This window comes from Columba livia, chromosome 26, assembly GCF_036013475.1.
Source record: "Columba livia isolate bColLiv1 breed racing homer chromosome 26, bColLiv1.pat.W.v2, whole genome shotgun sequence".
Lineage (NCBI taxonomy): Eukaryota > Metazoa > Chordata > Aves > Columbiformes > Columbidae > Columba > Columba livia.
Window position 1 is genome coordinate 3,847,926 of NC_088627.1, and position 27,256 is coordinate 3,875,181.

At 53.7% G+C, this 27,256-nt stretch overlaps 1 protein-coding gene across 2 annotated transcripts; it reads right to left on the bottom strand.

The window, feature by feature from the left end:
- Positions 1-50: 50 nt before the first annotated feature.
- On the bottom strand, positions 51-27,109 carry RNF19B (ring finger protein 19B). 2 transcript variants are annotated; one of them, XM_065041691.1, is made up of 10 exons: positions 25,142-27,109; positions 12,027-12,656; positions 6,408-6,613; positions 4,650-4,794; positions 3,846-4,008; positions 3,093-3,207; positions 2,829-2,969; positions 2,321-2,528; positions 1,203-1,334; positions 51-831 (listed from the first exon to the last, which is right to left on the bottom strand). In XM_065041691.1, the coding sequence occupies exons 1-10, from the start codon at positions 25,342-25,344 to the stop codon at positions 354-356; spliced, it is 2,421 nt and encodes an 806-aa protein (XP_064897763.1). In that variant the 5' UTR covers positions 25,345-27,109; the 3' UTR covers positions 51-353. The 2 variants fall into 2 exon arrangements, with proteins under 2 accessions (XP_064897763.1, XP_064897764.1); XM_065041692.1 differs by lacking the exon at positions 25,142-27,109 and adding an exon at positions 14,954-15,185.
- Between the last annotated feature and the right edge of the window lie 147 nt (positions 27,110-27,256).

Sequence of the window (27,256 nt, forward strand, 5' to 3'; positions counted from 1 at the left end):
AGGCAGAGGATTTCGCTGTTGATCTCTGGAAAGGATGAGCTGGATGCAAGTCGAATGACAACCAGAGTCTTTATTCAAATAGTCCCTTAGGATGGTTGCAGACATACAGACACACGTACATATTTACACTCTTACACACCTCACAGAGCTTGAACCAATAAATTAAAACAAAAAGAGGGCGGGGGGGGGGATTTTTTTTTCCTTTTCCTTTTTTTTGTCACGTAAGAAACAGCAGCTCCCCAAGGCAAGGCTGGGGGTCCAGCCGGAGGACGGCAAAACAAGCCAACACAGACACAACCCTGCCCCAAAAAAGATGCCATGACAGCGAGTGTGCTTTGCAGCAGGAGGCCACTTCATACTCGGGCTTCGATGCACTCCAGTTTGACCATTTCATCCAGCCTGCAGCCCTCGGCTTGGGCACAGTGGCTCAGGTGGGCACTTGGGCTCTCAGCACCTCGAGTTTTGGGGGTCTGGGGGCAGGCGGCCGCAGTCTGAGAGTGGGGGGAGTCGCATTCATCCGAGGTAATGTCGGGCACGTCGTCCGACTGGCTGTCGGAGCTCTCCAGGTCGCTCCGTATGCTCTCAGGCTGGGCCAGGGTGATGTCCCAGGTTTTGCTGGTAACGCAGTCCTTTTGCTCACAGCTTTGGTGTTTGCACATCTGCTCCTGGTCGCCATCCTCTTCCTCTTCCTCCTCCTCCTCCTCCTCTTCCTCATTCTCTGCCATTTGGGTGTGAACGTGCAGAGAGTCCTCGGTGCTGCTGCCACTGGCCAGCTGGTAGTGACTGGGTTTGGCTTCGATGTCCACCTGGATCTCCATGTTATTGCACTCCCTGCAAAAACAAGCACCCTTGTGTTACTGGGTATGGTTACTGGGTTGGACTGGGCCACTATTGGGCACTGCATCACTGTACTGGGAGAGTCGCGTTTCCCACATGTGAGCAACCATGTGAAAGGAGGTTGGAGCATGGAGGGGGTTGGCATCTTCTCCCAGGTAGAAGAGAGAGAAGAAGAGGAAACGGCCTCAAGTTGTGCCAGGGGAGGTTTAAGTTGGATATTTGGAACAATTTCTTCCCCAAAGGGCCGTGGGGCTTTGGAACAGGCCGCCCAGGGCAGTGCTGGAGTCACCAGCCCTGGAGGGGTTGAACAGCGCACAGATTTTTATGCTCCCAACACTCTTCTCACCATCGCGTGTCCCTCCTACCTGTCCTGGGGGTTGTAGGAGCTGATGATGGAACCAGCCATGGCTCGAGTGCTGGCGTTGTCGCTGATAGCCCCCAAGCTGACCGAGTCTTTGGGGAAAATCTCCTTCTGGACATCTGCCTGGACTTCCAGCCTGTAGAAAAGAGGATTGACTCGTCAGAAATGCCTTAGATGGTCCCCGAGGGGCATCAACCACTCACTGTTCATCATGGGAAAGCAAGAGACCCTCTGTGCCGGCCCAGTTCGGCACAACAGAGCTTAACCCCAATGGTTCCTCTTATTTTGTCTCATTTTTGGCTCCGTTTAGGTAAAGCCATTGTGTTTTCCATGACGAAGGTAAAGCTGTGTTTACATCTATGACTCACGCAATTCCTGTGAAGAACCCATTTCCACAGACCCAGCGCACAGCGTGATTATATCCCGGCTGCCGTATCGACACGTGGCTCTAATTACCCAGCAAAGTGACTCACAGGCAGGCTGGGAGGAAAACGGCGGTGTAACCTCTTGGAAAGCAGTGATCCTGCTTGGTACGGGCCAGCGGGGAAAAGGAAATCTCAAAACCCATAGGTTGGGACAAGGGGACTGGAAAAATCTCTAAGCAGGCCAGGCAGGCAGGTCTGTGCTATTGCCAATTAACCTGAAGCATCGGCTCCGCACTTTCAAGGAGCTCAGGAGGGACAGAAACTTGCTTATCTTTTGTCCTCCTTACAAGAACCAGCCCAGCACTGACTCCAGAGCAGCCTGCTCTGCTGGGACTGGTTATTCTACAGGGCGTTTCAACAAGATGGACCCAATTTCAAAGCAGTGTATTTCACAGTGGCAACGTGTTACAATCACACAAATATGAATGACTTATCAAGTTTAGTAACCTTTTCATACATGCTCTATGTTCCCTCCACCTGTTGTACGGACAACATCGAGATAATAGTTTCTCAAACTGGCTCCACCTTTTTGCAACACCCTGGACAACGGCCCGAGAAGTAGAAACACCAGGATGCGACTCCCAAGTCAAAGCAGCATCACTGACAGTCCTGAATTGCTCCTCAAAATAACCCTGCTCAACCAACACAGGCTTTAGGAGCCTCTCCCCCTTTATTTCGTGCCCATCAGCTCAGTTACCTGCTGTACTTGCCCTTGCCCCCCGAGAGGACCCCGCCGCTCAGGGTGCCCCCCGAGAGCGCGGCGAAGCTCGCTGTCTCGCTGTAGTTGCCCTGCATGACGCTGAGCCCGTCGGTGGGGCTGCCGCTGGTGCTCAGCACGCTGGTCAAGCCCTCGATGCTGCTTTCGCCGATGCTGGGGTTCTTCAGGGCTCGCCAGGCGTCGGCCACTGCGGGGAGGAACGGCACAGGGATGGGGATCAGCACGGGAAAATGGGGTGGCTGCGATGGAGCTGGTGGGGGGCAGGCTCAGAGTGACCCCCCCGCCTCATCCAGGGTGAGGAAGAGCTGAGATTTTGCCCACAGCTGATCACCAGCAGCAGACTGAAGCAAACAACTGCTTCTAGGCAAACCCAGGGAGAGAGAGACATTCAGATTTGGGACATTTTAAGACCCCACTACTACTTCATTACAAGAGGCAGTTACAGCACCTTGCTTCACCCCCTGCCCTTCGCCAGTTATCACATTACCCGTGATCGGTCCATCATCTTCATCAAACTCGATTTTCACACCCTTTCCGTTGGCAGTGCTGACCCCGCAGCCACCGCCTCGGCACAGCGAGATGGGCACAACGCCGTAGACGTACGCCAGCATGATGGGGACACCGATACCTGGAGAGGAGGATGCGCTGAGTTAAGACGAGCTTAAGGCTGAGCTGTGTCGGGCAGATGGAAAGGTCTCTTTGGGGTAAGGGCTCTCTGTTGTGGAAGGAAAACAGGGCTGGGCCCACTTACCAACACTGACAGCAGCGATGACGGGAGAGGCGATGACCGACAAGGTGACACCACCAGTAATGGCCAAGTTCCTCTTGTGCTTAGAGGTTTTCTTTCCCTCGTACCTGCTGTGGATCTGAGGGAGGGAGAAGCACCAGGTGAGAAGAGTCTGGCCATGAGCAAACACCATCAGAAAACATTAGTAAACTTGTGATTTTACAGCCTTGGCAGCTGGATTAGTGTGTGAAGAACCTCATCTTGAGCACAGATGAGGTCTAGCAGATGGGTCTGTGTTTAAGAAGCAGCTGCAAATACAGTCCCAACATGTTATTTCTTCCCTCTCAACGCCTCTTTATCAGCACAGACACACAACAGCATCACGGGGCAGCAGGTCAGCATCAAGACACGAGCGACTTATGTAAGGCAAAGGGTGATGTTCAGAGTCCAGCCGCTGTCCCACAGAGCCCACCATTACAGGATGTGTTCAAAAAGGACCATGTTTCTCCTTGGGTGCTGCTGGTTCAAGGCAGCAGCACAAGCACAATGCAAAATGCATTTTTGAGAGAACTTAAGCCTGGAGAGCTATCAGCCACCACCCTCCCTCTCCCCACACAAAGCCCAAAAGATAAGGCAAGCTTTACAAGAAACAACTGAATTTTGGTTCTATGACAAGATCCACCCTTTGTATCAACTCTTAATTTCTGGTGAGATGTCTCAAGTACGGAGAACGCCCCAAAAGCCCCAGATCCCTCAGCTTGTGCTCTCCACACTTACCTTCCTCCCAACATAGACCGGGATGCCAATGACCATAGCGGGGATGGCAATGCCAGCAATGAGGGAAATGCCTACAGGAGCGCCGATCAACGTGCCCAGCTGCCAGAGAATCTTCTTTTTACGACTCCATGGCTTTTTGCCCCAGAATGTACAGCCAGAGGGGCTTCATGGAAGGGAAAAGATGACATTAACACCACAGCAATTCCTAAGTGCTCCTGAGAACTCCAAGTTCAGCCTATGAACTAACAGAACCCAAAACTTAGGAAGCAGAAGACAACGCAAAAGAGATATCCTCTCTTTTTTCCCCCCATCATTCCCAAGGGAATGGCAGAAGATGTGCTGGGGAGGTTCAGGTTGGACATGAGGAAAAGGTTCTTCACCCAGAGGGTGCTGGACACTGAACAGGCTCCCCAGGGAGGTGTCACAGCCCCAACCTGACAGTGTTCAAGATGCATTTGGACAACACCCTCAGACATATGGTGTGAATTTTGGGGTTTGGTGCAGGGACAGGAGTTGGATTCAATGATCCTTGTGGGTTCCTTCCAACTCAGGCCATTCTACAAGATTAGTTGGCTAATAAGGTGATTAGCACACAACCAGGTGTTTAATATCCAGCATTCCAAGAGCTCTCAAGTCCAATTGTATCAGGAGAAGCTTTGGTGTGGAAGAACATCCTCACACTCTCATGTGGGCAGAAAGTTCAGATCTTTGGGCCAGAAAGACAACAACCGGACTGACTGATTGGAGAAGCAGGAGGACAAAAGGCCGAGACACGACCCCAGCTCCTCCAAGCAGCCTCCTCACCTGAGGTAATGCAGGTCCGAGATCTCCTTCATGCAGAGCCAGCAGAACTCGCAGCCGCACACCGCGCACGTCATGTGGTTACAGCTCCCGTCGTTCATCTTGATGATGTAGGCGCTGCAGCGCGGGCACGGCTTGATGTCATCGGCTACGGGGAGGAAACGGGACTGAATTGGACCCTCTGCGGTGGGTATGAGGAATCAACGCAGGGGATCTCGTTATGGACTGAAACCCTTGTTTCTGCACAGTCAACACCGTTGCTAATCACGGATAACGTGAGGATGGTTGTGGCTTTAGTTTATCTTCAGAGCAAGGAGATAATATTGATGAGACAGATCTCAAAGCCATGTGCCGGGACAGCAGGGACCGAGAACAACAGTCCCTTTAAAAAGCTTATTCTGGCCTTGAACGGGTTGTGTTCCAGAACATGCTTAAATGCTGGAAACAAGTCATACCTGCCCTGCGCTAACCAAGGCAACAGCGCAAGAATGAACCATTACTAAATTGCTCCACCGAGGTGATTCATGGGCCAAGAATGACAGAACAATCGGGAGAAGGTGGCATCGGAGAAACTGCAAACCTGACCCTCCAAAGCAGCTAAAAGGGAGTGGGGTCTGCAGCCGCACACGGCGCCCAGTGCGGGGGCTGCCCGGGCCCAGTTTGCTGCTGGCAAAGCGGGACAAGGTTCCTTCATCTCCTCCTTAATTCAAGCGCCATCTGATCGCAGTTGTGCAACGGCTGCGCAGCGGTTCGGGGCTTTGCTGGCAGCCTCTGCAGCGCTCAGCAATATGAAATCCAGCTGCTGAGACCGGCTCGCACCTTATTAATCACCGTATTAAATCCAGCAAGAATGGGGTGGGGAAAAACCACCGTTTCGAGAGCCTCCCTCTCCGTGGCTGAGTGCTAAGACCTTCCTGGCAGGGATCTCCTTTAAAAGGATGAAAAAAGCTCAGGAACTATTTTTTCCTTGTTGCTTTGTATCACAGGCTGTGGTAGTATCTGCACTGTCCATTATCAGGACCCTCTAACTGGGCACGTGGAACCTCAGCACACCACTAAGCCACCTCTGAACCACACCAGCTCCATTCTAAATAAGCGTTTTAACATTTGAACTCCTGACATTGAAGGAAAAGCAGGGTGTTTTGTTTAAGGGTATGGCAGGACTTCATGAAATGGCCTTACTGCCCGTTTCCAGAGTCAATAGAGTTATTTTTAATGACAACTAACTCAGTAGACACAGCAGCTCCTACCAGTCAGCAAAGGAGTCTGTGGGTTGGCATTTCTTCTGTATTGGACATTACTAAAACCCAGAGCGAAGCTCCCCGCACTCAGCTAGCCACGAACGCCACGTTTTACTACCACAGCTGGCAAACTTGAAGTCATGAGGGTAAAAAGTGCCAGTTCGTTCAGGGTTTAGATCAGCACGAAACGAGAACATCCAAGATCAAAAGAGCCACAAGCCTCGCTGGGCGGATGGAGGAGCTGTCGTGACGCGAAGGACCCAAAGCGCATCGCCAGCTACTGAATCTGGTTTGCATTCTCAGAGGAGCCCACCGGATGTGTTCTAACGCGCACGAGAAGGGGAAATGACTCTGAATTTCACAGCCGTTCTGCCCCACGGCTGCTGGAGACCCTGGGCTGAGCCAGCCAGCAATTCACTGCTTGGATGGGAAGGGGTTTGTTGTGCACACAGGTGGCTCTTTCTCAGCTTCACAGCCATAACTGCAGCACCGATTAAGCAAAAAGGATGCGAATCCCTACCCGGCCCGGACTCCTGTCCGTAGCTGAGGCCCGACGTGTGCTTGGTCCGCACGCGGAGGGTCTGCGCCCGCTGCTGCCGGGCCATGTCGCAGGTCTGGTTGGGGTGCCATATCTGTTTGCAGTGGTAGCAGAACTCGGTCTGGCAGCCCTCCCGCTCGCAGGTCAGCTTGGGGCAGCTGGCGCAGCCGTAGGCGATAACCGCATAACTGGGGAAGGAAAAAAACAAGGGGATTAGGAAAAAGACAAAGTCACCGAGAGACAGTCGGGTGATCCTTTTAATTCAGCCTGCCCGGGGGTGGCACAGGAGCTGCTCAAAGCAGCTGGTTGGAGAGTTACTGTGGTGAAATCTCAGACTACATCAAGCAACAAATGCGGTTAAGGAAGATTTTATTCCCTAACAGGTGCTGTTAAGGAAGTTTTCTATCCTCCAACACCTGTTTTTACCCCTGGAGCCTACAGCAACGTTGCGTTTCTTTCCATTCCATCCTGTTTCTTTCATCTTATTTCTGATCGCTGTCCACGCACAAGAGACAAATTCCTGCCCTCTCCAGTCCTGTGGCTTCCACTGCAGGGCCCAAAATTAAGTACTGGTAATTAGGTTATTTGGGGCAGATAACCTTTTCTACACACAGCTCACAGTATTGAATTCTCTCCTCAACAACTGCCAGTGGTTCTCACTGTTAGTTCACACAGACCAGATTTGTCCTCCCCATTACGCCCTGCAAACAGGTCGCTGTTTCTGCCAATCCAGGCTCCTAGGCCAGGCTTAGGCGGCTCTTTCCAGACCCCTGTGGCTAAACACGCACCCTTAGGACAGGACCATGGGTGGACAAGGAGTCCAGGAGGAGTCTGAGGTTGTCCTGGGCACTTCTATCAACTGAATGATTCTAAAACAGTGGATCAGAGGTTTCCATGTGCAGATCTTGTTGACGTCCACTGAATTTCCCTTTATAAAGAGCAGTCAAGAACAACGCTCTGCCTCCAGAATGAGCCAAAACTGGAGTAAAACCAACAGAACGTGCAAGAGAGGGAGGCCAGGTTCAGCCAGCTCGCTTTTTCCGATAGTAGCGTGATGCTTCCAGAAGGAAGTGTGTTGTGTACACAAAAATCTAAGCAGCACCACCAATCCTCACTATAGCAAAGCTGACTTATAGTCATCTAGGATGAGGTTGTTTTCACTGGCAGGGGCTGAACCGAGCGATTCCAGAAGCGCCTTCCAGTTCCGCGACACCAGCGTGGCAAAGGGTATTTTTGTCGTTCATCCTCAGTATTTTTGTTAGCGGTCAGAGGAGAATAACTCCTATTTGGGGTTTTATATTTAGAGCCCGTGTAGCTCGAGTTGTATCGCCTCTTCTCAGAGGCAGCGGCGTGAGAACCGCTGAATGTGTCATACCACAATGATTCATATCCCGTGGGAGTTTGAGCAACTTCATCCTGCTGGGGTACGGCACAAATCGCCAAAGAAACAACATCTCTGTGCTCTACAATGACGGGGTCTCCGCCTGCATCGATGGCTGCGCACTTCTGCACGTGAAACCAGGATCGGAGGAAAAATGGGATTCAGACGAGCTGGGGGTTGGGAGGGACAAACTTGACCCTACGCATCTTGTCTAGAGAAGATCCCACTGAGCATCCTTACCCCGTTGGGATCATACAGCCAAAGACAGAACCACAGAATCCCAGAATGTCAGGGGTTGAAGGGCCCTGGAAAGCTCATCCAGTGCAATCCCCCCATGGAGCAGGAACACCCAGATGAGGTTACACAGGAAGGTGTCCAGGCGGGTTGGAATGTCTGCAGAGAAGGAGACTCCACAACCTCCCTGGGCAGCCTGGGCCAGGCTCTGCCACCCTCACCCCCAACAAGTTGCTTCTCCTCTTGCAGTGGAACCTCCTGTGTTCCAGTTTGCACCCATTGCCCCTTGTCCTGTCCCTGGTTGTCACCAGAAGAGCCTGGCTCCATCCTCCTGACACTCACCCTTTATATATCTGTAAACATTAATGAGTCACCCCTCAGTGTCCTCTTGTCCAGCTCCAGAGCCCCAGCTCCCTCAGCCTTTCCTCACACGGGAGATGCTCCACTCCCTTCAGCATCTTGGTGGCTGCGCTGGACTCTCTCCAGCAGTTCCCTGTCCTGCTGGAACTGAGGGGCCACAACTGGACACAATATTCCAGGTGTGGTCTCCCCAGGGCAGAGCAGAGGGGCAGGAGAACCTCTCTGACCTACTGACCACCCCCTTCTAACCCACCCCAGGTACCATTGGCTTCCTGGCCACAAGGGCCCAGTGCTGGCTCATGGTCACCCTGCTGTCCCCAGGACCCCCAGGTCCTACTCCTGACAAAGAAAAACCCAAACCAAACCAAACCAACCAAACAACCACCCCCAAAAAAACCCATTTATGTGACCTGCTGTGTTGTGACACGCTGCTATTTCAAACCATAACAGCATCCCAGGAAAGCTCAGTGTAATATTCTAAGTAATGCCAAGCTCCAAATTAACCCCTCGCTTGAGATTTAGTTCTAAACACTTGAGCAAGTCCTATGAAAAAAATCATCACCCTTAATATTTTATTTCTATAGCTGAAATGACAAATATAACGGACAAGCCCACAGCTGTGGGGAAACATGATTGTCTAACAGGGGAAAAATAATAGCACATCTCCAAATTCAAGGTCAACTAGAAAGAAGCGATGTGCCAAGGATTAGCCATGGCAGGATCTGGACAGCCAACACGTGCCCCCTATTCATCCCACCTTGGACACGTCACTGCATGGAACAGCCGCTTCCAGGCTCAACCCCAGGAAAGGGAAACTCTGACTTTTCCCCATAGCAAGGGCAGCGTCTTCCCAAGGCCCAGGAACCGCACGGCATCGCTTCCAGCCCACTCCTTGGATGGCCCTGAGCTGCCTCCATCCCTCCCCGGCTCCTCGGGGGGAGGCAGAGCCTCCCCAGTTGCCTCCAGGCTCATTCACCAAGCTCATCCTACACAGCTCCTTTTCTTTAAACCTTCTGTCATTCTCCCGAGCTTCTAGGAGAGATGCGGCGTGACAAACGCCAAACAGCGGTGTAGCAGGGAGAAAAACAAACAAAAAAGCAGCTGCAAACATAGAAAACGATTCGTATTGCGACTGATGGCGCACCGATTGACCGGTGTTTCCATGGCAACACGCATCAGTGTTGTGCTGATCCTCCTCCTCCTCCTCCCCGGCAGCACAGCCGAGGTTTTTCATTTACGAAAGACTGCGGTGCGCGGGAAGGGACAGGATGCTGTGTGCCACACGCCCAGGGTTTTGGCTGCCAGGGGTGACATCCAGCACCCAGCATCGCCGTGTCCCCAGCCCGACTCCCGCTCCACACGCCGGCGCTACTACGGTGGGAAAGCCCGCTGTAAATAATTCATACCCGACTCGACAGAAGCACAGCAGCTCACTGGGAAGAATGAAGACGGTGATTAACTCCTCTCCCCGCTGGAGGGCTGATTCCTACAGCCTTTGTTCCCGGCTATGTGCACACCAGCAGCACCGGTCCGGTAAAGCCACCCTGTTTCCACAGCCAAGTCACTCCTTGCTCAGAGGAGGATGCCCGTGCTCACCTTGCAAACAGGGAAACCAGGCAGGAGGCCTTTGCTCGCACAGAACGCTGTGTGTGACACCAGCCTGCCCAAACCCCCCAAAGCCACCATCAGATCAGGCTGGGTTACCGTCAAAGAGACAACACCCTCCGGGCCGTCTCCTTCCAACCAGCCAGCCTGGGTGACCTACGCTGCTTTTACACTGTATCCTGAGCACAGGAAAACATTACAGCAGCCAAAAGGCTGAGATTCGGCGAGCAGGAACCGGATTTTCTCTAGCTGGTTAACAGCAGGGGCATTCCCTCTGGTGTTGCTCTGTGGGAAGCATAACCTGCTCTATCTCTCTGATCTTGTCCCCAACACTACTGAAATATCAAGATCTAGCACTCGATTTTGCTTCAGAAAGGAGCAAAGCTGTTGTTTGCTATTAACATCGCCCTCTAAAGAAACAAGCCCTTTTCCAGCGATGCTCAAAGGCGTGAAATGGGTAACCTGAGCCAGGTTAATGGATTTGCATAGAAAGGCTATTACAGGGCTCTGATTAAGTCTTCACAACCCTCCCACCATGCTTTCCATTCTGACTACTGGGTCAGACTTTCCTTTCATGTTCTCACTACCCAGAACTGTGATCCAAGCTGAGTTCTAGCTACACTTCACAGCGCTTCTCTAAGTTTCCCGAATGAAGCCCCTTTTCCAGGCAGCTTTGACTTAACGCTCAAATAGAAACCAAACAGCGTTCATTTGAAGGAAAGGAGAAGAGAAAATGAAAGCAACACACAGATTACTATAAAGTCATCCAGCTTGGCTGGGCTGACTTCTGGACAGACAGACAGACGTTTCCTCACTTAGGCAATGGACAGTGAGTCAACATCACTCCTCTGCGGCATGCATTCACATCCTCACTGGGAAAAAGTGACCGTTTACGGTTCCTTCTTCCCCACCGTGGAAGCTGCAGGGTGTCCCCATGCACTGTCCCCAGGGTTCGCAGTGATACGCATGGCCGGGAAACTCCACACTTCCCATTTGTGCAGAAAAGGTCTTTTTTAAATTAGGGAAACAATGGCTCAGCTAAAACCCCCTTCAAGTCCTGTCACTCATACCCAATTTTTCTGTGTTTCCACAGTCGCCAGGGTCAAATCCTGGGACAGATAAAGTGTCATTTTGGTACCCAAGACAAGCAAGCAAGGAACACCTGCGGTGAGGGCTCTTCACGGGTAGGACCAGAAGTGTGTATCAGTAGCAGCACTTCACTGGGGGTGAGCTGCCCCTCCCTGTGCTGCCCTTGGACCCAGGTGGGGACAGGCAGCACCCCAGGAGGGCAGCAGGTGGGATGCCATCCCCAGGACCTGCTGGGGACAAGCAGCATCCCATGGGGACAGTTGGTCCAGGACCATTCCAGCTGGGATGCCATCCCCAGCTGTCCCGGGACATGCTGGGGATGGACAGCACCCTATGGGGACAATCAGTCCCACCTCACCCAGCTGTCCCAGGACCTGCTGGGGATGGGCAGCACCCTACTAGTGCTGGGGTGTCCCATCGCTGAGCCATCCCAGGATGGACAGATGGAGCAGCACCCTATGAAGACAGCGGATCCCTCCATCCCCGGACTGTCTCATGACATATAGGGCAGCACCCTATAGGAACAGCAGGTCCTTGTCCCCAGATTGTCCCTGTAGATCAGACAGCACCCTATGGGGACAGCAGGTCCCCCCATCCACAGGCTGTCCCAGTAATTGGGCAGCATGCTATGGGGACAGCGGGTCCCCCCATCCACAGGCTGTCCCAGTAGATTGGGCAGCATGCTATGGGGACAGCGGGTCCCCCCATCCACAGGCTGTCTCAGGACATATAGGGCAGCACCCTATGGGCACAGTAGGTCCCCCCATCCTCAGACTGCCCCTGTAGATCGGTCAGCATCCTATGGGGACAGTGGGTCCCAGTCCCTAAACTGTCCCCATAGATCAGGCAGCATCCTATGGGGACAGTGGGTGCCCCCGTCCCCAGGACGCTCAGGGCAGCACCCCCGGGACACCGTGTCCCCCCACACTCACCCGCAGTCGGGGGCGGGGCACCAGCGGCAGTCGGGGTCGGCGGCGAGGCAGCGGCGGAGCATGAACTCCTCGTACTTGGCGACGAGGTGCGGGGAGTCGCGGAGGAGGCGGCGGATGTCGGCGGGGTTGAGGCGCTCGCTGCACTCGGGGCAGCAGATGTTGACCCGGGACTCGGTGATCTCGATCCGCAGGTACTGCCGCAGGCAGGCCCCGCACGACCGGTGCGGGCAGGACAGCAGCCGCGGGGCGTTCTCCGCCGGCTGCCGCACCAGGCACAGCGGACACTCCAGCTCCTCTTCGCCGCCGCCCTCCGGGACCACCGGAGCTTCCTCGGGGGGCGGCGGAGGCGGCGGCGGGGGAGGCGGCGGGGCCGGCGGGGCGGCGGGAGGCGGCGGCGGAGCGGCGGGAGGCGGCTCGGCCTTGGCGCGGCGGCGGCCGCCCGCGGCGGAGGCGGCGGCAGCGGAGAAGACGCTCTGGAAGGAGAGGCGGCGGCGGCGACCGGGCTTCGGGCACTTGGCGGCGGCCGAATGGATGGAGGAGGAGCGCGGCGACTCGGAATCCCGCTCGGAGCCCATGGCGACCGGGGCGAGGCTCGTTCCGAAGGCTCCGGGCACCGTGTCCCACCGGCAGCTGCAACGACAACGGCCCCGGGGCCGAGTGAGTGCGGCACCGCGCCCGCCCCGCCCACTGCGCAGGCGCCACGCCCCGCCACGCCCCGTGCGTCAGTGGGCGCGGCCGCTGGCGTCGCCATTTTGGTTACGGGCAGCGCCAGCTTGGTGGCGGTTGTTCCTGTCCAGCTGCAGCCGTGGCCCAAGTAGCTCTGAAGTACCTTAGCGGTGTGGGGGAGCCCGGCTCCCCTCAGTCCCCCGGCCTGCAGCCCCTCCGGGCCTCTATCTCCCCTCAGTGCCTGGCCCTCTGCACCACCAGGCCCACGAGGCTCACCTGAAGCATCGCTGCCCACCCCGGGTGAGCCATCGCAACCTGACTCGGCCAGAGGCTTCAGCCCATCCCAGGCCTGATGCCACCGGTGGGTTATGAAGGGGCCTGGAGCTCTTCTGGGTGCAGGGGGACTGGGGCAGTTTGGTTTTTAACACTTTTCGTGTTGGAGAGAGGGGTCTATAACTACAGGAATCCCCTCTAAATTCATTCATTCTGCTGGGGCACCTTGTCCGTCACTGCACAGCCCTCCTCTGTGGTATTTATGAAGGGTCGTGTGGAGATTCACTCATCCAATGATTCTTCCCCAAGCGCAGGGTTTGGCCTCTTTCATACAGAGGCCATGAAACTATAACCCACATTTTTACCGCAGCCGTGCAGAAATTGAAAAGCCTCCGTTTCCTTGCAGGGTTCCCCCGTGCCCACAGGGCTCTGCCAGCCTCGATAAGCCGACGAGAAGGACGCTGCCTCTTATTATGCAGGGGAGGCGAAGCAGAAAGATCTGCTGTGTCTGTGAAGCGCATCTCAAGTCGGCACAGAAGGGGCTGCGTTCCCTGTGGACTGTCAGCTGTGGACAGGCTGTGGTTATTCGTGTGACAAGTGTGGCTTCATCGCTGTCTCCCAGCTACCGCCATTCCTGCAAGCATTTCTCTCAGCAAAGCGTTTTTGCATTGTTATTACCAGGCTCCTTCCGGCTGCCGAGGGCCCCGTTTGGTGCCTCTGGGATGGAGACGGAGGTTTAGTGAATTGAGCCCAGGCTGACAGCTGAAAGCGCCTGGGTTTTGGTGCTCGCGCTGCCTGGCTTGCTGCAGGCAAGGACCCTGTGCCTGTCTGCAGCTGAGATAATGACACTTCCCCGTTTGATGGACGGGTGAATGGAAGCACAGAGTTAGTAAATCACCTGCAGAAGAGCAGAGAAATGAAGCTTCCTCCTCTCCTAATACCCTTCAGCTCTCCTGTCACCTTCCCTGTGATTTTCTTCATTAATTCTGTGCCTGCTGTGCACCCTCGCTCAGTGCTTATCCAAGGCGCCTGCTGCACCCAAGTCCTTCCCTAGAGCTTCTGTTCCCCAGACGTTTCTCAGCTCTCCCCTCACCTCTGCTGCATTCTGACCACAACACAGGTGGCTTTGGCCCAGCTGGAAATTTTGGACCATGCTTAGAGTATTATATTCCCACCTGGGATCAAGAACCTTGTTAGTAATGAGCTAATTTAGCAAGGGAGCCAAACAATTCTGCTCCAAGAGAGGCAAGGATGCTGTGAGGACAGCTGTGGTGAGTCGCTGAGCTGGTCATGGGCAGGAGTGAAGATGCTCAGCAATTTTCTGATGTGGGGCACGCTGGCGCATGAAGGGATCGTCTCCCCATCTCACCAGTGGGAAGGCCAGAGAAAGAAAGGAGAGTAAAACAAGATCATATTGAAATTAGCTGTTCCTGTCTGAGATGGGTCAGGAATGAGGCATTTTTAAATGACTGTCACTACCCATCTGTAGCAGAGACTGTCTTGGTCTGATGATTTCACTAGAAAAATCACACTCCTGACTGAAATAGAGAAACCTCAACAGGACTTGTGTGTGGGACAGAGCTCTGACAGCTCAGCCCTACGTCCTTTGCAGCGCAAGAGCACAGACTGTAACTAATTGTGGGAAGGTTTCATCTCAAAAAAGCTAATGTGAGACAGGCCTGAATTACCAGTAGTGCAGGCAGAGACAGAGAGCAAAACCATCTGGAGTCCCTGGGAAAGGCATCAGCTCGCGACGTGCTGATGGGGCAGAAATGACTCTTCGTTCCCTTATATGAGGAATCATGATACAAACAGGGGCTGGGGGAGGCCGGGATAAACCGGGGGGCTCACACTGACTTCCGAGCCATCTTCCCTGCTCCTGAGCTGCACAGACCTCTTGCTGGCCTTTATATGTTTAAGGCAATTCAGTGCTTTTAAGGAGCTCAGAGATTTCTAACCGTCCTGACCCTGCCGTGGTCCAGACATACCATCAAAACCAAGTTCTCCGTGGCCGAGGTGTTTCTCTGTGGTGAGTTTCCGTAGCCCTTGCCAGGAGCAGAGGCTCCAGCTCAGCGTGTTCCTGACTAGGAAGCCGTTTGAACCCAGTGGTTTGTTTTGATTCAAACTGAAATAAAAACACAACAAAAAGCGCCCAGCCAGGAGCTGGGACGGGGAAGGAGAGGGCACGGAAATGGGCTGCCAGGGAGGGGAGGACTGGAAGGTCAATAGATTGGGAGTGACATCAGCTCAGCCCCTCCCTGGGGCTGCAGGGAAACCGTCACCAGTCTGACCGTTTGACTGAGAGATATTTGAAAAGAGAAACAAAAAGCACACAAAAAAAATCTATAGAAGGGGGGGGCGTGCGGGGGGGAATTCAAACGCTTCAGTGAACCGCTCCGCAAATCCCAGCTCCACCAGGCAAATTTGCTCTTGCTTACGTTGGCAGAAAGCTGGAAGACTGCTGACTTCCGACCCCGCTGCTTAAATCGGGGCAGGATTTGGCACAGGTGACTTGTAAAACTGCCTGAAAACGCCGTATCTCCCAGGGTGGCTTCCAGCAGCAGCGCAGGGCGTCCTTTGTCCTGGCAGCGGTTGGAGCAAACCCACGCTACCCGGTGCCGTTCCCAGCCCGGACAGAGCAGCCGGGGGTTGAATATGCTTTTGGGAGGCATGGGGCCACTTTCCTGAGAAACACCCCAGCCACCCACACCCCAAAAACCCCCAGGGTGACACCTCTGTCACTGGCCTCAAGGAGGAAGAGCTTTCTGGTGATGCAATGAAAACTCCCCTTGGTAAATCAGAGAGTGAAAGCAGAGGCTGGCTGCTGGGAAGGGATTGTGAAACTCCGCTCTCGGCCTGGGAGGATTTGCATGGAGGGACTGGGGTGTGCTGTGGCTGGGAATACTGCTGCGGTGGGGTGCGGGCAGGCAGGCGAGCCAGCTTTGCTTTGCAGCCGATAAAATAGAAATTCCAGCTCCTACCGTGTCCTGTTTGCCTGCCCCTCCTTTCCTGGTTGTACAGGCAGCACGGTTATGGTAAAAACTGCCCGTTGCTCTCATCCCTGGCCCACAGGAACAGGGAGATGTCAAAACAGTTATTTTGGGACACGCAAAGTTTGAGCTGCCTGAAACCTCCAGGTGATTCTGGCACCAAGGTCTGAACCCTCCCAGGAACAGACTTGTTTTCTCTAAAATACCTAGGTCTCCTTGGGGTTTCTCCCTCTTTATCCAGGCAGGGATGGGCGGTTATTCCTGGGTCACAGGCCGTGTTTAAGAGCAGATGGAGTTTAGAGAATTTCCAGCTCGTGTTGGTGCTTTCTGAAATAGCCACGGACAGGATAAAATGGGAGAAGGAGGGGAAGAGCTTTCTGTCAGGAATTCTTCCATGTTGCAGCACAAGGACACTCTGGAATGACTCAGATCCAGTGTCACTGGGCAGGTTGAGACCTTTGGTCCTGCTGGGTTGGGACAAGCGGGGCTGTGAAAAGGCTCCAGATGCACCGGGGTCCCCCAGCACCAAAACACAGGTGACAGTTCCAGGGGTCTGTCCCCTGAAAATCCACCATGGGGCTCAGGCAGGTCCGTGCTGTGACACCTTGCAGACGAACCTGAGAGGTTGCCATAGGCACAGCATCTAGATGAAGGTGAGAGGGACAGATGGACCCAAGGAGCACAAAGATCCTTGTAAACCTCTCAGAGGTGCAAGGGTGGTCTTGTCCCGGCTCCCTGCCCTGAAGAGTTGTGCAAGTAGCATTAATTCCTCCCTGAATTCCTCCTCTGTGCAGAACAGGGAACCAGGCTCGGTCTGTCAGGGGTTCAGCCAAGCTTAACCCCGAGAGCTCTGAGCTCTGCGCTGAGGGACATTTGCATTCAGGAGGGAGCAGCTGCATATTCAAGAACCAAAGCTCATTGGGGTCATTTTCTGGCAGGGCCCCGGGGAAACGCTGGTTTGTAACGACAAGCACTCCGATCGTTTCTCAGATGGAGATGTCATTAGTGGCCCTTTGTGTCTCTCCAGGGAAGGCACCCGTGGCTGGGGAGGGCTCTCCCCAGTGTGCAATCTGCACACATTGAGCTCGTTAGTTCATGTTCTCTTTGCCTCTCGGTGTCCTGTGAGATGTGTTCAGGGAAGGGAGAGGTGATTCTGCTTGACTCCTTTTTTTCTCTGCTGGACTTAACAAGGACTGACATTGTTTTAAATAAAGAGGAAAAGGCAGGAGATGGGATCTCTGTGATCAGAAATTCAGGGCTCTTCCGAGAGGATTGTTCTGGTTTGCTCTGCGGTTACACCTCCTCTCCATCCCACTCTGCTCCCTCCTAACACCCACACGCACAGCACAACAATCTTCCACTCCCTGCTGTGACTTTCTGGGGAAGATGCTGTTGTGTGAAATCCTGAGAGAGAGTTACCACATGGAGCTTTCTGAAAGCATCGCGCCCTTTGCAGAACAGGCCTGCAGACAGAGGAACGCTGCGCACCTCCTCCCGGAAATCCTGAACGCTCTCAAGGATGGAGGTGGGGGAAGCGGGGAATCATCTTATAAGCTTGGGAGTCGCCTACACACATGGCAAATCTTGTCAGCAGCTGATAAAAGAGGTGGGAGGTGGGGAGAGTTTTGAGGGGGAAGAACTTGGAGGTTTGCGTGCCCACAGAACTCACCATCCTGTCTCCTCCAGGGCTCAGCCAGCCGGGAGGGCCATGGGCTCGGCCCCGTCGCTGACACTCGTGCATTGAAAGGAGACCCCAAACAGAGACTCGGAGATAACAGCCATCTACTTCAGCAGTGACGTAAAGGTAGGGATTGTTAAGCAATTGCTTATAATAGTAATCTGACATGCTTTTCCCCTCTACAAAAGAAACATTTCCTTTTGTAATAAAAGCACAGGCTGTTCTGATTTCTCTCTACACCTGCTGCCCTGCACGCTGACTGTACAGCTTGGGGGACAGACGTAACAATGACACCGGCTCTCAATTCACTCTCCCTGGTGACTTGCTATTCTTGATAAAGAGGTTTTATAACGCAGAAGGTTTAGCACAGTGTGGTGCTGCCATCGGGAAAGTGCTGCTCTGACCCCTACGAGGAAGCAGCCGAACTCCGTCCTCACCTGGGCTGTTAAACACACAATTATGTCTTTGGTGTTGGCATAAACACAGGCAAATTAGACACGGGAGAAAACCCCAGTGCCTGTGACAGCTGGTTGTGGCTAGAAGAAGGTGGGGGTGACAAACACTTCTGCCAGCAGCAGGCACACTGTGCTGGGGTGGTGGTGGCCGCGGGTCATTGGGGACAGCCAGGTGCCACCAGCAAGAGGCACAACAGGGCAGGAACCTTGTGCTGGCTCTGGAGGCTCCTTTCTGCTCGCTCCCTGATGGCAGCTGTTTCTCAGGGTGCTCAGCATCTCGCAGGATGTGAGTAAACCCGACCACAGCAGAGACAACAAAGATCAAGGTGAAATCTTCAGGAGGAACGTTTGTGAAAGACTGAGGAAGCGTTTGTTTCACCCTCAGAGAGCAGACGTGGAGAAGATAGAGCACTGGCACAGGGCTCGATTTCTGCAAGGAGAACAGAGCGAGGCACTGGCCTGGTTTCCAGGAAAGGAGAACAGTGTGTCACAGCAAAGGCACTGAAAAGACCTGAGGCTTCTGCCTCAGCTTTCTGTTTCACTCTCACAGACACGTGGGTGCTTGGAAGTTCAAAAGGCTAAACTGGAGCTGTCCTGTGGCTGGCACAGGATGGGAGGCTGTGTGCTTCTCCTGCAGAGCTGTTGCTGGCACACAGACCACAAACGGTGGTCCTGTCTCTGCTGGGGACCCCTGAACGGCTCAGCATGTTCCTCCCTACTGTGCTGACTTTTGCAGCGGGAGTGTGGGAACCAGAGCTGGCCGGGAGGGCTCGGGACGGGGCATTAACTGCAGTGCCCAGAGCCCTGAAGAGACCCTGACAGCCCTTCAGCAGCATCTCAAAACCTCACAGCATCTCTGACATCCTTTCCCACTGCTGCATCCTACAAACACAGGTAGGGCTGGGCACCCCACACGTTTCCTCCACCCGACCCACCCATTTCCTATTTTCTGCAGACATGATAACTAGTGAATTAATCCCACAGGCCATAAACTAAGCTGTATTAGCAGTCACCATCTGTCCTTTTTCATTTGCTGATGCACGACCTATTTTGCTGTGTAGTGGAGCAGGAGCTGCAGTTTTGGGGCTCGCATGTCGCCAGGGTATAATCCGCTGCTCGCAGCGACCTGCTGATGGGAGAAGGCTCCAGGGAACTGGGCACCAGGGGGACCTGCTGTCACAGGTCCCCACTCCCTCGCTTGCCAGGAGGTCAATGCCATTGCAGGGAGAGATCTGAACCTCTCAAGTCTCTTCAGGACCATCTGGGAGAACATCAGTCTGGGGCTTAAACCCTGCGCCTGCTCCTGAGGACACAGATGTGGTACTTTTTGCTCCTGAGTAACACACTGTTTTGGAGGCCAAGTTTCCACAAGAGCACCTTGGCACCCCCAGAAGTGCTGTAGCACAGAGCTCGTTCTCATCCCAAGGTGGGGTTCATTGGAACAGGCCATGGCGTGTACTCAGCACTCCAGCCGTGCTGCTCTGGCCTGCAGTAATTCCTGAGCTTTATAGAAACTGAGCAATGGTAATCACAACAGGACAGGACAATTCTTTCCTTATCCCTGTAAGGGGATCTGGTCATGTCTTGGAGCACTCTGGTGACCCTTGTCTGGGTACAGAAGTACAGACATTATTAAAGGTCATAAAACCATCAGGATATTTCCAAGCCTGTTATCATCTTTGACTTAACCAACTCTCAAAGCAATTCCAAAGGTTAGCGCCTAAGTCTCATTTCTTCCTGAATTAACCAACTTTTAATTTAACTCAGCGCTCATGGCAGAAATTTTCCCCGAGCTCTGAAAAAAAGAGCAAGAAAATGTTGCCTGTGTGCACCCTAAGAATCAGGGAGGAAACCGAGCGTGAGGGGTCGGCGCTGACTCATCTGTTACTCAGAACCAGGGGGTCACCTGCTCACCAACCTCTGCCTGCGCTCCCAAAATTATCTGGGGAGTTTTCAGCCTCACCACACAACAAAAGTGGAAGAGAGAGTGGAAGGAGTTATTCAGACTGACCTTAGCCAGACAACTTCTTTCTGAATTAGCTCAGTTGCAGCATCTGGGCTTTCTGAGGAACTCTCAACCTGCCGAATCCACCCACTTGTGTGTCCTCAGAGTAGCCAGCGCTGGCTGCTGCAAGAACGGTGCAAGCGAGCTGGTGTGGAGTCATTTCCCTTTCCTGCTGGTTCTGCTCTTCTCTTTTCAAAACTGACTTAAGCTCTGAACCCCGGGGTTTCCTACCCTGCTACAACTGGAATTGGTGGTGACTTCTGCACAGTTTTGCTGCCCACAGAGATGCTTGACCCCTTTGCAAATCTTGCTAAGCTTTGGATACTCACAGCTTCCAGGAGCACTAAGCCCTTCTGTCCCCCTCCTGTCTACCAAGCTTTGCCCAGTGTTCCCTGTGACTAGTGTCAGGAGGTTGGAAGAGAAAGAAACATCCCATGCAGTCAGCACTGGAAAGGGCAGTTTCTGCCGAGAACTGGCTGGGGAACATTCCCATTTTCATAACCAGCACCAGATGTGAAAAAGGGGAAAGAAAAGCGATTCTGGACCCTGCCAGCAGCACCTCCCGTCTGTAGCCGGGCCCGGGGAGCAGCACGGTGCTCCCAGCACAACCCCCTGGCCCTGCGGCGAGGAAAACGTGTGTCATTTTCCAGAGGGCTGAGCCAGCACTAACCGGGTGGGAAATATGTGTGTGTCTCACTCTGAAAATGAGCTTGCTCAGGGCTCCCTTGTCTCAGATGTGACCTTTCCCCAGCTGGACCCTCGGTTGCCAAATCCCTGCTACCCCAGTGCTCTGTTCTCTCTGCAGCAAAACAAGGTGGGCAGAGAGAGAGAGAAGCTGTAGTTTGGTGTGTCTTTCATTCCTGGGCCAGCATGGAAAGATATATGGGGTTTGTTCTGCTGGGGTTTGCCACTGACTTACCCCTTCTTGATGCCAAGACCACAAGCCCATTCTCTCTTAACTTCTTTTCAAGATGTCCCACCTCTACCACAGCCAGAAAATTCCTCACCCCTCCACCACCATGCGAAACCCTCTTCCCTCTCTGGGGCTGATCTCATCTGTGAGTTGCTTCAGGCAGTGGTTGAGCAAACAAACCCCTGCAGTGTCTGAGGAGGCTGGTCTGCGCACAGAAGGAGTTTTCTGGGGCGATCAGTGTTTGCTGAGACCCCAAATACTCCTCTGAAATCAGGCCCTGCTGTTGCTCCATAGCATCCATAGCAGCAGCTATGACCTTCTCTCCTCACTCCAGCCCTGGCCTCTCATCCAGGCTGCCATCGCAGTTCTCCCAAGCTCCAGGAAAAGTCCAGTGCCCACCACTGGAACAGCCGGAGCTGCCAAGTACCTCCCAGTTGTCTGGGGGTGACAGGATCCCTCCCAACCTAAGTCTTGCAGTCTCTCAGGAGGCAACTGTTGGCAGTAACAGCCCTATTTAAACAAACCAGAGGCTTTACATGGCCTCCTCCTGCCACGAATATTTGTGGAAAAGCCTCTCAAGGCAGCGCCGACTCCTGCGCTTCCCACTGTACGTGCAGCTCAGCCACAGCAACGTGCCGGGGTTCACGTAGCTCCGAGTCCTGCTCCAGCTATTCCCACCCACTTTCCATGGATCTCCTTGCAGGATTCACAGCCCAGCACCCAGGGGTGCTGCCCACCCCCAGGCACGTAGGGATGAGCATGGGATGAGCACCAAGATTGCAGCTGGAGAAGCTGGCAGTGGATGTGGAGCAGAGCCCTGTGCCCGGGCTGAGGACCAAGAACGCCTCTTTCCCATCCAAGCAGCCAAGGCTCCGAGCCTTGCCAAACCTCAGTGTTTGTTCCTGCCTTTGGCATGCAAGACATGGCAACAAAAGCATGTGCAAGGCAGAAAGAGGAGTTCCAGTGAAGGAGGGAAGTGGGTTTCTCTTGGGTCTCTGTGACCTTTTCTGGTTTGGAAATAACAGAGATGTGCAGAGATGCTAAAAATGCACAATGAGGGTGTTTCAGCTGCCCCAGCAGCAGAACAAACCCTGTGGCCTCCTTGAGGCAAAGGAAACTGAAGCCCAGAGCCGCAGCCCAGCCTTTGGCTGCTGGGATGGAACCGATGGAAATCCAGCTCCGGGGAGTCGGTGCCTTTGCCTGTTTGAGAGGAAAATTTATTTGCAGCTGTGGAGCCTTCCTATGGGCACCTTGTCTTCCAGCCCCGGTTCTCTGGGACACAGGTCCTGCTGTGTGACGGGAACAGTTTTTCTTCTGCTGGCAATGGCTGAGCCAAGTTCTCCTGTATCCCACGAATTTATCTCAGCAGTGCCCTTGGCCACAGGGATCCCATTGATCCGTCCTTAGAGCAGCAAGCACAGGGAAGGAGCTGTTGGGGCAGAGCCAAGAGAGGGGCTGAGACCAAAGACAGTCAAACAGCTCCAGCAATTTCTCCCTGTGCTTCCAGCTCTTCTTGCTTAACCTCAGAGAGAAAAAGCGATGCTGGCAGGAAGAAAAGGAACAGGGTTCTGCCCAGGAAAGTCAGGAATGCACCTAGATCTCCCCAGAGCTGAGACTTAAGGCTGGGTTTATAACAAAGATAGAAATGCTGATTTGGCTGAAGGAATAATATTTCTGTTGGGAACCAGAGAGTTATTGATTACTCAAGTAACCTCAACTATTAAACAAACAGCTACCTCAGCAGAAGGAAATTTCAGCCTGGCTTGAGGGAGAGGACTGAGGGGACTCCAGGGTGGCCCAGGCAGGACTGGGGACACACCAGCGCACTCAGCTACTGCCCTGCCTGCACCCAGTGCTACCAGATAAGGGGTGAAAACAAACACAAGGTAGGCGCCTGTGAGCACCCCTGCCAAGGGAACTGGAAAACATTCGCTGCAGTGGAGTCACAGCCAAGATTGACTATGGAATAAGAAGGATTGAAATGTCTCACAGGACCTGGCTCAGCTCCCTGGACACTGGGACAAGGGCAGCTCCTTCTGCCGCCCCAGGGCTCTGCAGGGGCTCTTTTCCCAGGAAAGTTTATTACAGGCTGGGAACCAGCACGCAGCAGAGCACAAGGTCCTGTTCAGTGTATTCTGGGCAAAAGAAGTGCCACAAAGAGGTCTCGTATAGCTTATGGCAGGGACCAAACACGCAGGTAATTCAGCGTGGCTGTGGAACGGGATTGTGCGAAGGGACTGGGAGCACATCAGAGACTCAGCTGCCTCAGCTGATGTGCAGATTCCAGGCTGTGTAATATTCACATGATCATCCCTTCTGCAGTGTAGGCAAGTACAGGGGGAACGGCGAGGAGAGCTGGCTGAGCAGTGGAGAAGGTCAAGAACTAGGAGGGTTGACGTGGCCTTTTGCTTGTAGGAGGTCCTGGTGCCACTCCCGCCCCGGAATTTTGAATAACCTTGAAAAAAAATCACCTTGAAACACACCTTAGGAGCAGCCCTAGCCGCCCTGTGCTGCACCGAGAGCTGCTCGCGGGTCCTCTCCTCCCCTGCCTGCCCACGTCAGAGGCACCAAGCGCAGCTGGTCACGCAGGGTGACACCGCCACAGCCGGCTCCTGAAAGCCTTGGAGCTGCTGCTCCCACAGACGTGCCCCCCAGCAGCACAAGCTGGTGCTGTTTGCAGAGTTACCATCAAATAAGCAGCAGTTTGGCCACCCCCAAGTGTTCTCTATAGACCCAGCAGCTATGCCTTCGTGGGGGGATTGTGCATCTCACAGCAATGGCCTTCCCTAATTAAAGCATATTTATGTTCATTATTGCAATTCTGCTCTCTCATTCACCCAGGCATTCCTGGTTGCATTTCTCCATGGTCCATCTGCTGCCCCCCAGCCTTTTAAATGACACGTGAAAGTTGTGAAATTATTTCAACAAAACGATTGTGACAGGAGCATCGGCCTCTCCCTCTTCTTGGATTGCAAACAAGGTTTCTTCAGCCCTGCTGAGCTTCTGCTTTGTGCTTCTTCCATCTCCACCCCACTACTGGTTTCTGACACTCGCACGAGTTACCAGCAATGGGCTGCTGACCCCAGAGCTACTTCCCTCAGACAGATACACAGTGAGCATCCTGACGGCTAAAGGTTAGCGCAGGCTGAATGGGTGCTAATGAACTCACTTTCTAGTTTGCTAACGTACTGCAGGGCCCTGCTGCCCAGCCTGCGTGTAGGTGTAGAGTCCACACCCCCCCCTGCTGTGGAGCTGGAGCTGTAAACCCACCAGCTTGTTCAAGCGTTAAAAAGTGAGCCGAGCTTTTGGATTAGGAAGAGAAGAAATTCAGCCCAGGGCCGTGGGCCAGCACAGCGCACAGGTAGTGCTGTGATGCCGCAGGGCACAGAGGTGACCGTCACCCCTTGTTCTCTCTCCGCTAGCGGATCGGATCCCGTTATGCAACCGTTCCGCTAAAAGGCAATACGACATCCAGAGCGATTTCAAGGACTTTGTTATTTTGCCTTCCAGGTCTGCAGATCCCCAGGACCCACATCCAGAGAGCTCCCAGCTATGAGTGCACCTGGCTGCCCTCCCCACAACTATTACTTCCTGCGCGGGCATGGTAAGTGTTTGGGCTGCTGGAGATGTGCAGTTTAGGATTCCCACCCCAAATACACACTGCTGGGTTCAGTCCCAGTGCACCAGCCCAGCTTACAGTGTCCTCTTAGCTCGATGCAGTTCAGGGGGACCAAGTCTGCAAACTTCTGATTCATTTCATCAACAATTTGTACTCTAATCCCAAAAGGGAACTCCGGTTCCCTTCTCCAGAGAGGGACCGGGGCTGCTGTCCAGTCCCTTTAGCCCATCCTGGAATTGCAGGGACTCGTGGCTCTTCCCAGCACAGTGTGACACACGCTGGTGTCCTGGCTGGACACATTTGCAGCTCCAGCACCAGCTGCCAGGCTCTGACCTGCCATCCCTGTCCAAGAACCAAGCCCTGCTGTGCCAGGCTGTTAAATCATTGTATAATATCGCTGCTACCCGAGCACCAGCCCACAGCAGCACGTCAGCCAGACAGATGCTGAGGCAGATTCAGATCCCACAGCCGCTCACAGATCCCACCCTGACCCGCCACCCCCGGAGCATCTCTTACCTCTCCCTGGAGCCCGCTCCCGCTGCAGCGCTTGTCTCTCCGCAGTCTCCCCGCTCTCCTTTCCCACTCCCCTTCCCCCTGCGCCACCTCCCCGGCGTGATGTCAGCGCAGCCCTGCCTCCGCATCACACCCTGCACGCAGATCACACCCCGCCGCTGCTTCCCTCCCGACGGTTGCCACAGCGACAGGAGGGGGAATCCCATCCTCTGGTCCTCCTGGTTTGGTAGCACCCACTGCAGCTCTTCTTAGAGCCTGGAGACCAGGGGAAGGACAAGGTGACAACAGGGAACAGTGACAAGCAAAGGCCAGCAATACCAGTACAGCCTTGGGAGAAGTCGTGGCTCAACATACCTGGAAGGGAAGGGAGAGCAGAGGTAGTGGTGGGAAGCAGGCTCACACAAAACAGGCACTCACCTTCTCCGCAGTTGTCACCCATGTCCCCAGCGCTGTCCCCAAGCTCTTCCCACCCCTTCCCTTCATTGCTCTCAGTCAGTTCTTTGTTCCTTGGCCCCACACGTCCTTTTTCAGGGCTGCGCACACACACTGTGATTGTACAAACTCTACAGACAAGGGGTTCGTGCTCCTTGCCCACAGCACTCTGCAGTCACTTCTCACCCCCAGATCAAGGTCAGAGAGCAGGTATCGATCAGAAACTTCAGACCAGCTCCAAGCCAGACCTTCAGGAGTCAGCAGACTCATTATTACTAACCACAAATCCACAGTGAAAGGTTTCTCTGCAATCTCTCTTTCACAGATGGTTTCATCAGGAAGGGAAAAGGGCAGGTACTGTAGTTTCAGGACTGCAGCACATTTTTAATGGAAAGAGATGGCCTAGGGCTTTTCAACCCTCCCCCATCCAAGATGCTGTTTCTTTTCAGCAGAAATATTGCTGCATTAGAGAACAGGTCACTTCCTCTATCAGTGAGAATTCAGTGTCCTATTTGATGCTGGTACTTGTGCTATAAATAGGAATTTTTCCCTTTTATAGTTGCTGAATAATTGTGTGTATGAAATATGAACACAGTTTTCAAAAGAGTGCCTGATAAGCAGCTTGCTGGAGTGAAATCGAACAGAAGGAATTTACAGCACCTGCAGAGCATCGCATGCTGTGGAAAACATTCAAGGTCGGCGTGATGGAGACAGGTCACAGAACAGATCCAACTACAGAGGACATCAGCTCGAGCCAAACAGGCTCCCCACAGCACCCCAAATCATTTCATGCTTCACACTTAGGGAAGGATCAAAGAGAAAACAGAAGCAGCCCAGCTCGGAGGAGCCAAGACACCTCCAGCCCATGTTCTAGAAAGCCAGGAGGAGCAGGCAGAACAGGTTTTTAAACCAACAGCAGGCACAGCAGCAGACACAATTCTTAACAACGAGGAAGAGCGTAGTTTAACATCGGTCATCAAAAGAATCAAGGGAAGGACACCACAAACACCAGAAGGACAAGCTTGCCTTCAAAAGGCTAATCGGAGGTACAGAGAGGTAATAATAACACCAGAGCACAGAGACTGAATGGCGGAGGAGCAGAGGGCCCAATTATGCCAAAGAAACGAGTTGTTTCTGGAGGAAATGGGTGGATGCAGCCTGACCCTTCCTGGTGCTGGTCCTCAGTGGCCAAAGCAAAGCCCCAAACATACAAGGGGCTGTGAGGGGGCACTGAACAACCACCCTCCATCAGCACATCAAGAACAGCCGTTCTCCGGGATAGCTCGGAAAGCAGGAGTCGGGGTCCCTGCCGAGGTAGGATAAAGGGCGGCCAAGAAATGCTCTTGTTCCCCACATTAGAGCAGATTTTGCCCCGTGTATTTAGTGAGGCACCGGAGGAGGGGAAGGGAGGGATGCAACGAGGTGTGAAGGGCAGAAAGCAAATGAGCAGGAACAGAAGACATAACATGTGGCTTCCAGTTACTGCAGGAGGAGAGAAGGAAATAACATCAGTTCCTCCACAAACTCAGGAGGTGAAGGGGAAAGGGCTTAGAAATACCTGAAAGCAGCTCTGAGCAGGCAGGGTCAGGATACACAGGGGCTCAGCGCTTCCAGCATCGCGCACAAAGAAAGAGAGAGAAAAAACAGGAAAAGACATGATTGCTATGGTGATATAAAGCATTGGAA